The following is a 15,296-nucleotide window of genomic DNA, read 5'->3' on the forward strand; positions in this document are numbered from 1 at the left end:
CCCATGCCAAAACATCCATAGTCTGGCAAGGAGTCTGAGGTCAGATTTGTAGTTTGTCTAATGAGATTTATGATTCTGTTATATTTCTTGACTCAGCCCCTGTTTCTGTAAAGAAATACTTAAATGGAAGTTACCTCCTAGCTGGGAGATGACAACTGGGTCAATACCAGAAAGGCCTCTAGTGGGATCTAGTCTAATTAGTATCCTCAGAAGAAATTGGAAGGAGTGACTTTTACCCAGACAGAAGCCTTGTGCCCACATACATCTGCATTATCCTCTATGACCCCAGATTCCCTGAGAAATGTGGACAAGACAGAATCTTAGAAACCAAAGACAAGTTTTTATTCACCATCCCCCAAACATTAAATGATCCACTATATTTCATCACAGTTACTTTAACGATGAAAAATACAGAATATTTGCAAACCTATCATGGGTGGGTGTGTTCACTTTGCCCTTTGACAAATGCTAATTTAACAGCTTATTTGCACAGGAAACATCTGAATGCACTTGTGATTTCCAAATTCTTATTTCTAAACAATGATGATTTACTCATTACTTCTTTTCTAAAATCTCTGAGTGAAGTGATCACAGAGGTTATCTGGTCCTTAATGATGTCTCCAGGAAGCAGGCAGACATCAGTCTGCATGGGGAATTCTCTTTCACTATCGTCATCGTCATTTGTTGTCACTGTTGTAGTTGCCATCATCATCATCATCATCACCACAAAGTTTATTGAGAACTTTCTGTGATCCAGGAAGTTTTCTCATCCTGTCTCATTTCTCTGTCTCCCTTCACAGTGTGGTTACAATTCCACTGGGCATCTCTCTTCATTTATGGTATCAACATTGAACACTGTCAGCATTTTGATGGACAAGACCAGAAGGAAGTGGGGCTATTTGCCTCCTTTTTTCTAGACACAGTAATTTTCTTCAGGTAACCTAGGACCATACTACTTGTATAGGCATCCTCCATATAATTACAAAACTTGATTATTGGGTCACAGTTGTCCTTTCTCACGAATTTTTAAATGTCCTGCAGAACAGGACTTTAGGTGAGAGGCCTAAAGTGTGCCCATTGGAACCGGCTCTCAGTTTTAAACTGATCTCTTCATCATTGCTCTTTTCAGAGTCCAGGTCTTTAATCAGACACAGACCCAGTGTATAATCTCCATGCATGTTATATATATACACATACATATTCTCATGATGTCGTCTCATTAATGACTTCTTGAAATATAGTGTTGTAGTATGTGCTGCAGGACCCAGTGCATTACATATTCTACATTTTCCTTCTAATCTAGCACCTCTAAAAAAGAAAAAAAGAATGTTAACATAGTTTTTGCACCTTTTTAAAACATAGGTTATTTTTGCAACTAGTATTCCAATATAATTATCCTGTTTTCAGAAGAATCTGGCCTTGTATTCCCATCATCACCAGGGACAGCATGCTCCTTTGAATGAAATGCAGTGAACATTATTAGCCTTGTCTATTGATGACATACCTAAGTTGAACTAACTTATTTCTGCATATGCCTTGTTTGTATCATTAATTTTGCTTTAAGTTCCCGATTATCTCTGAGCAAAAAGTATGCTATTTGAATCATTTTATCAGAAAGGAATTATGTGCTGTCTTTCTTCAAATTTTTTGCTGGAAAATATTAATTATTTATATTTTGCAGAACATTTTAAAACTGCACTTTCTTTCCCAAATGTTACATTATAATAAATCACTATGTAAATGTAAAGTCCCTAATACATTATATAATCTTAAATTCAGTTTTACTATTAAATTAGTAGGGTGTTGTTGACAGGTTGCTTTTTGCATTTCCCATTTTCTTTTTTTAGTGAGATATAATTAACATATTACATTGTATTGGTTTTAGGTGTAACAGCATAGTGCCAATCATTTTCAATGAATGGATTTGGTTAAGTGCTTTCATTATGGCTCCTACCTCAAAAAGGAAGGCATCTTGTGGCAGCTCTATTGCAGTAGATGAGCATTTCTTTGGTCACCTCCCAACTGGCAAAAGTATAGAACGATTGAACTGCTGCTCTCAATACAGTTTTTAAACTAATTTGTTAAACTCCAAAAGAGGTAATAACCATCACAACATTTGAATTTTATTAGCTGTCTTTTACCCTACCTGAATATCTTTTGCTCTGCCAACTTTACTCATACATTAGTCTCATCTGAACTCAGATAACTTTTGGTAAGTTTGGTCTGAAGAAATCTACTAATCTCCAGAGGCCAGTTTATAATGGGAATTATTGGGTAAGCCAGTGTTGGCATTTGGTTCAGTCCATTTCCCAGTCTTAAGGAGATAATACAAGTTTGCATGTACGTCTACTTTTATTTAATCTTTTAAAAAGTGTTTAATACAGTCATGCTTGATGATGCGGCACAATACCTAAAGGCTGGTATTAAGATATGTTTCTGATCCTCTGAAAAGCTTTTCTGACTCAGTAGGCTGTGAACATTCACAATAGCCCTAAAGGCAATCCTCTATGAGTTATTGTAGGTTGATAACTACACCTGGATTATCCGTAGCAAGAAAATTCGCGACATGCTTTCTAACAGTCCAGTCAGTGGAATAGTATGGGATAAGAATCGTCTGGTGGACAAGATAGATGATACACCAGCCCACATAAAATATATTTCATATAAAAGACCTTCATTAATAATACTGATATAATCATATTAGAATCCCTTGCTGAAGCAATCTCAAATTATGTAAATGGAGTAAGGTACAAAAGAGCAAGTAAAATCATTTGCAACTTAAAAGTATATTTTGTGAGGGCATAATATCCTTCTGTTCAAATTCATATTACAAAAAACATGGGCTTATAGCATCTGAATTATGAACTGAGAACAAAAGTAGATGATTTGGTTTAAATGAAACATAAAACTAATTTATTTGAGAAAGAGATAATTGCAGATAAGAAAGTAGTGTTTGCTACCCCTCACCTTCAACCCCAGTCGAAAGAGTGTCAAATAGTGATTCTATATTGTATCAACATCAAAAACTATTGTAGGCTTCTGTGTTGGTCTAAGAGCTCAGAATTAAAATATGTCTTTGTACTGAAGAAAACAAGCATATCTACTTTGTTTCCATAAATTTACAAATTCAAAAATTAAAATATAAATGTTTTTAACATAAATAATAGTTGCCTAAAATACAGTATTTTTAAATTAAACTTTCCACTGTGAGATAATTGTAGATCATATGCAATTGTGAAATAATGCAGAAAGATCCTGTATACCCTTTACCCAGGTTCCCCCAGTGGTAATATCTTGCAAACTATAGCACAGTATCACTGAGAGGATGGTGACTGATGAACTTCTATCAGATAAGGATCCATCGTGATGCCTCTTTACAACCACATCCACCTGTGACTCCCACCTAACTTAATCCCTGGCAACCACTAATCTGTTCTCAATTTCTATAATTTTGTCATGCCAAGAATGTAATATAAATGACATCATATATTATATAACCTTTTAGGATTGGCTTTCTTCACCCAGCATAATTCTATGGATTTTCATACAGGTAGCTGCATATATATCAATAGTCCTTTCCTTTTATTGCTGAGTAGTATTACATGATGTGAGCATATCACTGTTTCTTTAACTACTCACCTACTTAAGGACATCTGGGTTGTGTCCAGTTTTTGTCTATTATGGATAAAGCTGCTATAAACATAAGTGTACAGTTGTTTGTGTGAACACGTCTTCATTTCTTTGGGGTAAATGGCCATGAGTGCAATTGCTGGGTTGTATTGTAGTTGTATGTTTAGTTTTAAAGGAAACCCACAAACTGTTGTTTTAAACTGGGGTACGTAAATATTTCCTTCTTTCTGCTTTCAAGATTTTTGTGTCTGATTTTTCAAATTTTGACTGTCATGTATCTTGGTGCGAATTTCTTTGGACTTACCCTGTTTGGGCTTCATTCAACTTTTTGAATATGTAATTTCACATCATTTGTCAAATTTAGGAAGTTTTCAGTCACTATTTTTTTAGTACTTTTTTAGTACTGCTCTATTTTCATTTCAGGACACCAATGACACATATGTCATCTGTTTTACTATAGTTTCATGGGTCCCTGAGGCTCTGTTCATTTTTTTCAATCTACTTTTTTCTCTCTTGTCCATATTGGATAATTTCTATTATTCTGTGAATTCAAATTCATGGATTCCTTCTTGTCTTCTCCATTCTGTAGTTCAGTTCTGTTGTTGTTGTTATTGCATCTTTTTAGCTCTAAATTTTCAATCTGGTTCTTTAGTCCTTCTATTTCTTTACTGAGACTATTTTTAAAATTTATTTCAAATGTGTTCATAAATTGCTTGTTGAAGCATTTTTATGAAAACTACTTTAAAATATTTGTCAGATAATTCTAACATCTCTATCATCCAGCTCTGTGTTAACTGCAACTGATTGCCTTTTTTCATTCAGCTTGAGATCTTCCTTATTAGCATGTTGAACTTTTACATTGAAACATGGGCATTTTGGGTATTATAATGTGAGACTCTAGACCTTTCTTAAACCTCCTGTTTTAGCTGGCTTCTTCTGAAACCACTTTGGCAGGTGAAGGAGAGATAACACTCATCACTTCCAAGTGGGATAGAAGTCCAGTTCCCCACTCATCTTCCTTTGAAACCACAGAAGGGGAAGGGCTTCTCATTAAGGCTGGGAGGCAGTGGAAGTTCCTGCCCCCCACTTGGCCTTCAATAATATCTCCAAGGTTGGGTGGGGTAGCAATGTCTTGTTACTGCTCTCGGGTGCCATTGTCTGACACCATGGGGATAGAGGATTGCCCTCATTACTTCTCAGCATTGGTAAAAATTCTGATTCTCCACTAGATCTCCCTGACACCACCTGAGATGTGCCTCCATACTACAGAGTGAGGTTGGAAGCTAGATTCCCCCCATGGTCTCTAACTGACACTAAGGAGGGGGTCTTCCTCCTTTCTGAAAAAAATGCAAGTCCAACTTTTCTGCCTGACTTCTCAGACACTGCAGCATGGGGGTGTCTTGACACCCCCCCCCCTTTGTTCCTGTGGTTGGGGAATGGAACTACAGTTTTTTTCTGTGATGTTGGCCAAAGAAGAGCTATTATCATCTTAACATTATGTCTTACTAGGCTTTTTCCTGGTCATTTGGCTAGAGAAAGTAGGCTTTTATTGGGGCTTTTTGATCTGTGCCTGCTGGCATTTCTGAGTTGTGAGCTTCTTCAGCTCCAGATCTGGTATATATGAGACGAAAGAAAAATAGGGAACTCATTCCCATGTTTTTCCTTGGGTCTCAAAGTTTCTAGGAGTCTACATTCTTTCCACTTTTCAGTATCTTCCTATGTGTGTTATATATAAAATGTCTTATTTTTTTCAGTTGCACTTTTAGTGAGACTAGGGTTAGAGACAACTATGTGTACTCCAACTTCCTGGAAAGAGAAATCCAAAAGATAGTATTTTAAAAACTAAGGTTGTTACATTTTCAATTACTACAATTGAATCTTTTTTAAAGTACTTACCAAAAGGCTTTGGTTTCCTCTTATCTATTAGCTTCTAAGTGAATTTCTGGGACATGCAATCATAATTTGGTTTGTAGATACAAAAAAGAATTTTAATCTGATTAGTTATAGAGAGAAAATATCATTTCCTTTCAACCAGTAATGATATCAAGATGATATGAATTAACTATCAGGTGAATTAGAAGTGAACAAATCATATTAGATGTATCAAGGTGAAAAGATGAATAAAAATAAAAAGATTTAGGCTTAGCTCTGCTTTGAATGCCAAAGACTAAAACAACTGGAATGTTTTGTTTTGTTTTGTTTTGTTTTGTTTTGTTTTGTTTTGTTTTACATAAGTGGATAATTGTATGTTTGCCTAGTATAATACCACTGGTATCTTTCATTGTTATTCTAGTTATATTTAAGTAAAGAACAAAATAAAATGATTTTATTTTATTTTTTAATTTTAATGTTTATTTTATCTTTAAGAGAGAGACAGACAGACAGACAGACAGAGTGGGAACAGGGGAGGGGCAGAGAGAGGAGACACAGAATCCAAAGCAGGCTCCAGGCTCTGAGCTGTCAGCACACAGCCCGATGTGGGGCTCAAACTCATGAACTGCGAGATCAGGACCTGAGCCGAAGGCGGATGCTTAACTGACTGAGCCACCCAGGTCACCCAAATAATTTTTTTAATTCCATGTACTCTGACCTACTTTGAAACATGGGTCATTGTTCCCTGATTTGGGCACCATTATTCCCTTCCCATTGCCCAAACTCCTCTGAATGGAGCTGTTTGCTCCTCCCTGAACATAATTTACATCTTCCCAGAGTTTTCCTAGGTCCTGCTGGGAAGACTATCTAAAACAGTGGCTCTAACTTGGGGCAATTTTATCCTTTAAGGGACATATGGCAATATCTGCAGACATTTTGGAAAATCTCAGTTGTCAAGTGGATTGATTGTAGGATGTTTCTGGAGAAGCATCCTATAATTCACAACAGATCTTACAAAAAAGTATTTCCCAGCCCAAATGTCAATGGTGCCAAGGTTGAGAAACTCTGGCTGAGTTTGTCTTTGTAACCCACATAGCAATTATAGGTATTGCACATTATAGGAAGCATTTGGAGTTACAAATGATTTGAAGCCCCTTTCTGTAGGTAAATTTTTTAAATTGCTATGGAGTAAGAATTAAATTATAAATTTATATGGTATAGGAAAATTGGAAGATAACAGAGGCTTATGAATCTTGATTAATTTGGGGGGAACTAATTTCCATTTGTATTTAGAGGTGACCAATTTAAAAGCTAAAGTTCTCTTAATCAGCAAGCTTTTGTAATGAAATGCAGCAGGATTTACTTTTATATCAAAGGAGTTCCCCTGATAGTTAAAGAATGCAACTGAATACAATTAAAAGATCACTGGTAAGCAGAATACAGGGCCTTGGCTGCATTCTGGGAGAGTAGTACAGTTAATAATCTAGAATCTAGTGACACTTTAATGAGAAGCTTAAATTTATTGGCCCTGGATCTCATAATTTATCAATGCTTTTTACCTAGAATTTCATTTAGAAGTAATAAGTGATGAGTGAAGATCAAAAGAAAAGTTTGTGACTAGGAAAAAGTTGCTTTATAGATAATTCAAGTAGTAAGTATTTAAAACTGAAGAGATACACTATTGATAAATGGATAGAATTTAGTCAAGGATGATAAGGACTCCCTGTGGAAGAAGGGAAGGAGCTATATAAGCAGTACCCAAGGGATTTAACCAAAACTCATCACAGTCAAATCCAAGTACTAGTGACAGAGTACCCATGGGACTGGCTCACTCAATGATTAGAGCATTTTCATGGATCCTGTTGGATGAAAGATTAAGAAATGTTAGTATAGTCTATTTTTTTTTCAGTACCCATGAAAATGTTCAAATTGTGTGATTTTGTTTGGTCAAATCAAAATCTATGCTAAAGCTGTTCTTAATACCACCCTATACTCTAAAAATAAGCCTATAAAAATGATGATCTTGATGATTCTATTATATAAGGAAACAGTTCTTACTACCACTATTTTATTGCCCATTGCAACATACCATTTAAAGAGAAAAATGATGATTTGATGATTTTCCTTTTTTTTTTAAGTTTAGTTATCTATTTTGAGAGAGAGAGAGAGAGAGAGAGAGAGTCACAAGTAGGCTCCACACTGTCAGCACAGGGTGTGACTGGGGCTCAATCTCACAAAACATGAGATGATGACCCGAGCTGAAGTCAAGAGTCAGATGTTCAACCGACTGAGCCACCCAGGCACCCCAATGATTTTTCTAAGATATGCTTTAAAAAAAAAGGAAAGAAAAGAAAACTGCTAATATATTATTGGTATTCTTCTGTAGCTCTCCATGATGTGTACTGGTTCAGATACTAAATCTGGGGGTGGGAGGAGTGGAAGTATACATCCCCTCTCACCCAGCATTTGAAAACAAAAGCCCTTGAAGAATATGTTGCAGGGATCTTCTTCCTTACCCATTCCTCCTCCAAGCGAGTCACTACTTCTATGCCAGGATAACCACTGTCTTATTCTATGCCAGTTCGCTTTGGAATAGAGCTAGAGTCTGCCAGAATATGCCTTTCTACCTCAAATCCAAATTATAGATTTTCTAAAGTCTCTCTTTTAACTGGACCCTTCTTTCTCTCCAGATAATACTGTGCTCATTAAATACCTATCAGCGTGCCCTCTGACTTAAAGTGTTCCACTCACATCTTCCAGAAAGATCACTGTCAGCTAATGAAAAACAATTTCATTTGGCTCCTCCCAGCAGCTCCTTTTTGCCCTGTGACTTAGCTTCCTAATGGGAGACCACAGCCTTTCCTCATGTTCCCTTCCCCATGCCAAATATTATCATATACTCTCAGTTCTCAGCCAGATCAATGCTTTTCTGAAATATCATTGAGCATAATCTTCATCACTGTTCCATCCTTTCTGGAATCCCCCAAACAGAATTATGGGGAGGGGGGAAATTCCACTATTAGGAAATTATATTAGTTTTGCATACTTTTACCAGCATTCATAATTTCACTAAATAAATATTCTACTGATATGAAGGAATACAAAACCACTCAATCTGAGGGAATAGATATCAAAGAACTTTGAGGTGTTCCTTAACAATCTCAGTGAGCAAAGACTTCTTTGACCATAGGGACCTTTTTGCAGTATGTTTCGGAAAGGATGATGTGATTTGTGCTATCCTGGATTCAGTGCATCACGACGTATCTTACCTACAGGCACCCACGCCATCGCTTTGTGTAACATGTCAACCTGCTTGTGCTTAGTGTGCCCTGGTTCCTGTTACAGGTCTAAATAAGTGTTTTTCTTCCATGCAACATGCCACTGAATCTTAATATTTTTTCCCTCAAAACATTTTTCTGTTAGTCGGTGAGAGTCCAATTTTAGAATCTAAGGCTCTTGGCTAATGAAAGTAAATTAGAAGTTGATTGGCACAAATGCAAATGTTATTCCTTTAATAAATGACCATAATTTTTTTCCCTGTACCTAAAATAACTTGTTTTAGATTGCCTGGCAATGAACAAATCTTGCACATAAATGCAGTTCAGAGAAAAAGAGAGCAATGCATTTATTTATAAGGAAAATAGATGTCACTTGAATCAAGAGTCCACACTGGAGTCAAGGTTCAGTATGAGAAACCATCATTTTGGAACACTGTCTCTAGTTATACACTGCCTGCCATTAAGCCACTACCCAGTGAGGTCCAGTACCATTGTCTTTGCTTCCTGTCTAAAGCATCTTTGTTTTGTTTCAGCTGGCAGGGTTCATCTACGCCTGTTATGTTGTGAAATGTATAACTGAAGAAGAGGACAGCTGTAAGTATTAAAGCTCTATTCTGTTTCTTTCAAGTTCAAAGCATCTCCTTCACTGCCTCCTACCTAGCCTTCTTACTTCTCAGACAGTATCCCCCAACACAACATTGGAACAAGGAATAAACCTTTTGTATCCATTGCGATAAAGTGTTTTTGTAAAAATATCCAACATATTGAAAAAATGGAGAAGCACCCATTTTGAAAACATTTCAAAAACATTCTTTAATTTTACTAAATGCATTTTTAAAGATTTATTTCTCTTATAACAATTCTAGTAGAGAATAAAGAGGGGAAATTGAGGACAGGAATGATTTTTAAGTGTGGTTAATTTGACTGTTTTCTTTTTAGAAACCCTTATTAGGTATTAATGCCTAATCAGTTTCACCCAGGACTAAAAATCCCAATAATCAACAGTTTGGAATAGTTCCTAAACTTTTCAAGAACTGACTTCAGACTAATTTAAGAAATGTGTCTTCAGGAAACCAAATGCTCATATTTCCTTTTTGTTCCTACAATTTGATCCAAATGGCTATAACTCTCTGTCAGAGTCCCAGCATTGAGTCCTATTTGTAGCTCTAGAGTTTAGACCTGGTACCATCTTACAAGCCTGTAAGTGGCTTCACTGTGTTTTGCTCTTCTAAACATGGCAGATGGAAGGTTTCACTCCTTCCTTGCCCCTTAAGGATCTGAAATAGGAGGATTGGAAAAACATTCTATTCTCTTGGTACTATCAAGAGTACTTGCCTATGCAGCTATATTTACTCTGAGGAAAATAATCAAAGTTGGGGATATTTTTTTTTTTTCATTTCCAAAAATATTCATAATGGTTGGGATTTCAAGATGGAAAAGATGAGATCCACTCTTCTGTTACAGGATAATTTGAGGAAAATTCCAAAGAGAGATATGTGTTTCTTCTTCACTTTCCAATCAACCTTTTTCCTAATCTTGCCCCCACCAAAGCCTTTCCTTCACACTGATACGAATGTGATTTTTCTAAAGTATATTTCTGATTACATCATGCTTTTTTCATAAACTACCTGCCAATTGATTTGCCATCACGCTATACAAAATAAAGTCCAAACTCCTTACTCTGTTATGACCATTTTCTACTGACTCGTTCATGCTCACTTTTCTAATCTTCTCTGGAAATGCAGATACAATTCAGTCGTATTAGTCTGGCTGCTCTGTCCCCAATATGGCAGGCTGTATATGCCATGGTGCTTTTTGATCTTTTGCCTGGGATCACCTTACTCTCACATCTGCTACTGAACAAATATCTATTCATCTTTCAATCTATTCATCACCCATGCGCAAGGGTGTCTTTCTCTGTGAAACCTTTCCTGGTCCCTTTCCTATTTCCCCACAAGATACACTCTATGGAATTTTATTATACTTACATGTTTTTTAGATGTTGGTTTTTCATGACTAGATGGTGACTTACTAGAGGTAAAAGCTTGTGTATTACTAATCTTAAAATCTCCAAAGCATGATATAGCACTTGATTTACTGAGGAGTGTTATACAAATGCTCTTTTAGTGAAAGGACCATTATTTCTTTTAACACAATGAATAACAAACTATGTGCTACATATTCCTGATTTTACCATGTATTACTGTGATTGAAAAAGTGTCTCCTCTAAATTAATGACCTGACACTGCTTCCTCCTTTCTAGTAAGTCACTATCTAGTCGTGAAAAACCAACATCTAAACATGTAAGTATAATAAAATTCCATAGAGTGTATCTTGTGGGGAAATAGGAAAGGGACCAGGAAAGCTTTCACAGAGAAAGACACCCTTGCACATGGGTGATGAATAGATTGAAAGATGAATAGATATTTGTTCAGTAGCTGATGTGAGAGTAAGGTGATCCCAGGCAAAAGATCAAAAAGCACCATGGCATATACAGCCTGCCATATTGGGGACAGAGCAGCCAGACTAATACGACTGAATTGTATCTGCATTTCCAGAGAAGATTAGAAAAGTGAGCATGAACGAGTCAGTAGAAAAATGGTCATAACAGAGTAAGGAGTCTGGACTTCATTTTGTATAGTGTGATGGCAAATCAATTGGCAGGTAGTTTATGAAAACAGCATGATGTAATCAGAAATATACTTTAGAAAAACCGCATTCATATCAGTGTGAAGGAAAGACTGGTGGGGGGCAAGATTAGGAAAAAGGAGACTAGTTAGGACATCATGAAAATGAGATAGGAGATGATGAAGGTCTGGACATCTCTGTATTGGAGATGGAGAGGATAGATGTTAAAAAGAGACATGGAAAAAGGAAGTGATAAATGGGTGGTGGATGGGTACTGTGTAAGAGAAGGCCTGATAGATACCTGGGTTTCTGGTCCAAGTGAATGGTTAAATGGAAATGTCATTTGAGGAAAGTAGAATAGGAATGTAATAATTGGTTCCATTTAGACAGGTTGAAATTGAGGTGCCTAATTAATGTACAAGAAAAGATACCTTGTAAGTACTTGTCTTATGCACAAAAGACTTATTCAAAGATTAGGAAGGGTGATAGATGTATGGATTTTAAAATACATGGACTTCACAACCTATGTGGAGTTGAAAGTGTGCGTTCATTCAAATATTATCATTCAGTGTCTTTGTGCCAAAACTTTGGTGAAGGGAAAGTCCAAATTTCATATGGGAATTGAGCTTTCCTTACACTATATATAATGTTTGATTTCATTTCACAATGATGTTAGTGCATTTTTATCTGCAGAAAATACTGTCACACCAAATCTCCTAGACAGATAATCAGTATCCATCTAGAAGAGTGCTTCCCAAAGGGGATCCCAGAAATGCTAGTTCCGTAAAATATATTGCTCAGAAAAGATTCCAAAGCCAAGTAAGTTTGACACTAAAAATTTAGGATGCACATTTACGTATTAACAACTCTGAGGATTTTCCAGTAGAGTGTGTTTGATTTTTCCTCTTCCATAGTTTTGTTTGAACCATACTATGTTGGGTGAGGCCAGATGCAAATCAAAGAGAAAAACTAGGGGTGCCTGGGTGGCTCAGTCGATTGAGTGTCCAACTTCGGCTCAGGTCATGATCTTGCATTCGTGGGTTTGAGCCCTGCATCGGGCTCTGTGCTGACAGTTCAGAACCTAGTGCCTGCTTTGGATTGGTGTCTCCCTCTCTCTCTCTCTCTGCCCCTCTCCTGCTTGTGGTCTGTTCCTCTCTGTCTCTCAAAAAATAAAATGTTAAAAAAATTAATAAAATAATAATAATAAGAGAAAAACTAGAGGGGTGCCTGGATGGCTCAGTTGTTTGAGCATCTGACTCTTGATGTCAGCTCAGGCCATGATCTCACAGTTCATGAGATCAAGCTCTGTATTGGGCTCTGCACTGACAGAATGGAGTCTACCTGGGATTTTCTCTCTCTCCCTCTCTCTCTGCAACTCCCCCCCCCCACTCTATCTCTCTGTTTCTCTCAAAAATAAATGAATTATTTTAAAAATTCTAAAAAGAAAGAGAGAAAAACTAGGAAGATTTCTGTAGTTCTACTATGCTCTATTTCCCCAGGGAGAACACAGCACACCATACAAGGCCACCTGGAGGGGTCACAGGCCAGCGAGAGAGAGCAGAACTGTTGGCCGAGCACCTTTATTGTGGTTTCATTGGACAGGAATGGGCAAAGTAGGGTAAATGGGTTTAGGATTAGCTGGCTAAATTTGAACCCGTATTCACTGTGACTATTAGACAAAATGGCCTGGGAGTACCTAAAGTCTCCAGATGTTTTAGGTGAGCTAGGGTTTACTTGGGAACAGCCAGTAGTCATTTTGTAAAGAGATGTTAAAGCATTAATTTACAGAAATTAAAAGTATAGTTAATATCCCAAACATTTGAACACAAAATGCCTTTTCATAAGAAATCTTAATATCCCAGAGAATTAGGGGGCGCCTGGGTGGCGCAGTCGGTTAAGCGTCCGACTTCAGCCAGGTCACGATCTCGCGGCCCGTGAGTTCGAGCCCCGCGTCAGGCTCTGGGCTGATGGCTCAGAGCCTGGAGCCTGCTTCCGATTCTGTGTCTCCCTCTCTCTCTGCCCCTCCCCCGTTCATGCTCTGTCTCTCTCTGTCCCAAAAATAAAAAAATAAAAACGTTGAAAAAAAAAATAAAAAAAAAAAAAAGAATCAATTGTTTAAAAAAAAAAAAAAAAATATCCCAGAGAATTAGAGTTCTGAAGGACTCAGTTTAAGGAATTCCAACCTATATCAAGCTTTGGCCAAATTATGTAAATCCCAGCAGATATGAGGTCACAAATATCTTTGGGAAGGTCAGGTTTCTCTTTCAAGCATCTAATAATCTATTTTCAAAAGAAAGCTCCCCCAAATAGTGCTTATATCATTATGCATATTTTGACCATGACACCTTATCTGCCTTTCTTAATACAAATCACAAGCAGGCTTCTCATAAATAAGTTTTCCAATTTTAGTCTTTTTGCTCGGTGGGTTAGATATGAACAACTTGTTTATTTGTATGTCCACATAGACGGATGCTTACCTTAGACAGTCATGGCACTACTAAAAATCCTGGATAAGATGCTCATTTGGGCCAGTTCTGTGTCCAGTTAGGTTTATTTATTATGATCATTTAGACGTAGGGGTAAATGATGAGTGTTGAGTACAATGCTTTGGATTGATATTTCCCTTGTATTATCCTTGCCTTCATCATCTGTCTGAATACTCACCTACAGACCCTGCCTAGAACACATGAATTCCAATGCTCACAAGTAAAAAAGATCTGAAATTTCTGTCTAATTTCTGTCTAATTTCTCAGAAGGTAAGGCCTGAATTATGGGAGAAGTTTAATGTATAGGTAAACAGGAAAGAGATCTCAGAAAGTGTCTGTTCTTACCTGCTATAGGTCTGCAGTGAAGCATTCTGATAGCAATTTAGTAGCAGGAGGGTATGCTAGCCACGTGCTGGCGAAAATAGGTAAGTTTTCATTCCTAAGAGACTCGGGAAGAACAGAGAAGAGTCTTAGTTCTGTAACTGTGCTGAAAATGGACAGTAGAGATAAGGGCCCAATTTTGGCAACTGGAAAATGAAGGTATTCTTGATGTCAATACGAAGCTGGCCAGCTATATGCTCAGTTTTACTATTTCAAGCCCAAACAGCAAGTGTAGCCATGGAGCTTCAACAGCAGAAGCCTGCAGGGAAACTATGGAAAGGGTTCAGTCTCTGTAAGCAAACTCTCCCACTTCACTACATAAAATAGCAATAAGTCATCACTGAACTAGAGACAGTTAGACTGTAGGCACACCAAATGCCTGAGATTTTTTCCCCTTATTTCTCCTTTTAAACAGTATCTCATTTACTTTTGTGAAGCCCAGCTTCATAGATAGATAGATAGATAGATGATAGATGGATAGATAAAGATAGATAGATGGATATACTTTAATGCAAAGAATTTTTTTTTTCCAATGAAAAAGTCTGGACCTTGAAGTTTACATCTCTGACCCTTTAGTTGTCTAAGCCAGAGGCACAGGCTGACAGTCTAGCTGGCTGTGCAAACTCGCAGGACACCACTGCCATCTGCTGTGCTGACTAGGAGGTGACAGCAGCCCTGGGAGCAGAGTCGCTTCCTCGGAGCAGCAGGAAGATGGGGACACTCCCGCCCCCATGTCGTGGTCACCTAGGGCCACAATCACAAAATACCACATCCTGCATGGCTTAAACAACAGACATATACTTTCTCATGGTCCCAGAGGCTAGAAGTCCAAGATCAAAGTACTGGCAGGTTTGGTTTCAACCGAAACCTCTCCCTTTGCTTGCAGACAGCTGACTTCTCACTTTGCCCTCTGTGTACAGTCTTGCCCCTGGCGTCTCTTCCTTTTCTTAAAAGGACACCAGTCCTGTTGGATTAGGGCCCCATCCTTATGACTTCATTTAACATTAATTGCCTCTTTAAA

General features: G+C 37.5%; 1 protein-coding gene across 7 annotated transcripts in view; it reads left to right on the top strand.

The window, feature by feature from the left end:
* NKAIN2 (sodium/potassium transporting ATPase interacting 2) overlaps positions 1-15,296 on the top strand; it is a 998,481-nt gene that overhangs the window by 961,827 nt on the left and 21,358 nt on the right. For all 7 annotated transcript variants that reach the window (XR_006717547.1, XR_006717549.1, XR_006717548.1 and 4 more), the window contains one exon: positions 9,314-9,374. Coding sequence is in view for 3 of the 7 variants with exons in the window: in XM_045499460.1 (XP_045355416.1) it covers positions 9,314-9,374 (61 nt within the window). In the remaining 4 variants the exon portion in view is untranslated. The remainder of the gene's footprint in view (positions 1-9,313; positions 9,375-15,296) is intronic.

This window comes from Leopardus geoffroyi, chromosome B2, assembly GCF_018350155.1.
Source record: "Leopardus geoffroyi isolate Oge1 chromosome B2, O.geoffroyi_Oge1_pat1.0, whole genome shotgun sequence".
Classification (NCBI taxonomy): domain Eukaryota; kingdom Metazoa; phylum Chordata; class Mammalia; order Carnivora; family Felidae; genus Leopardus; species Leopardus geoffroyi.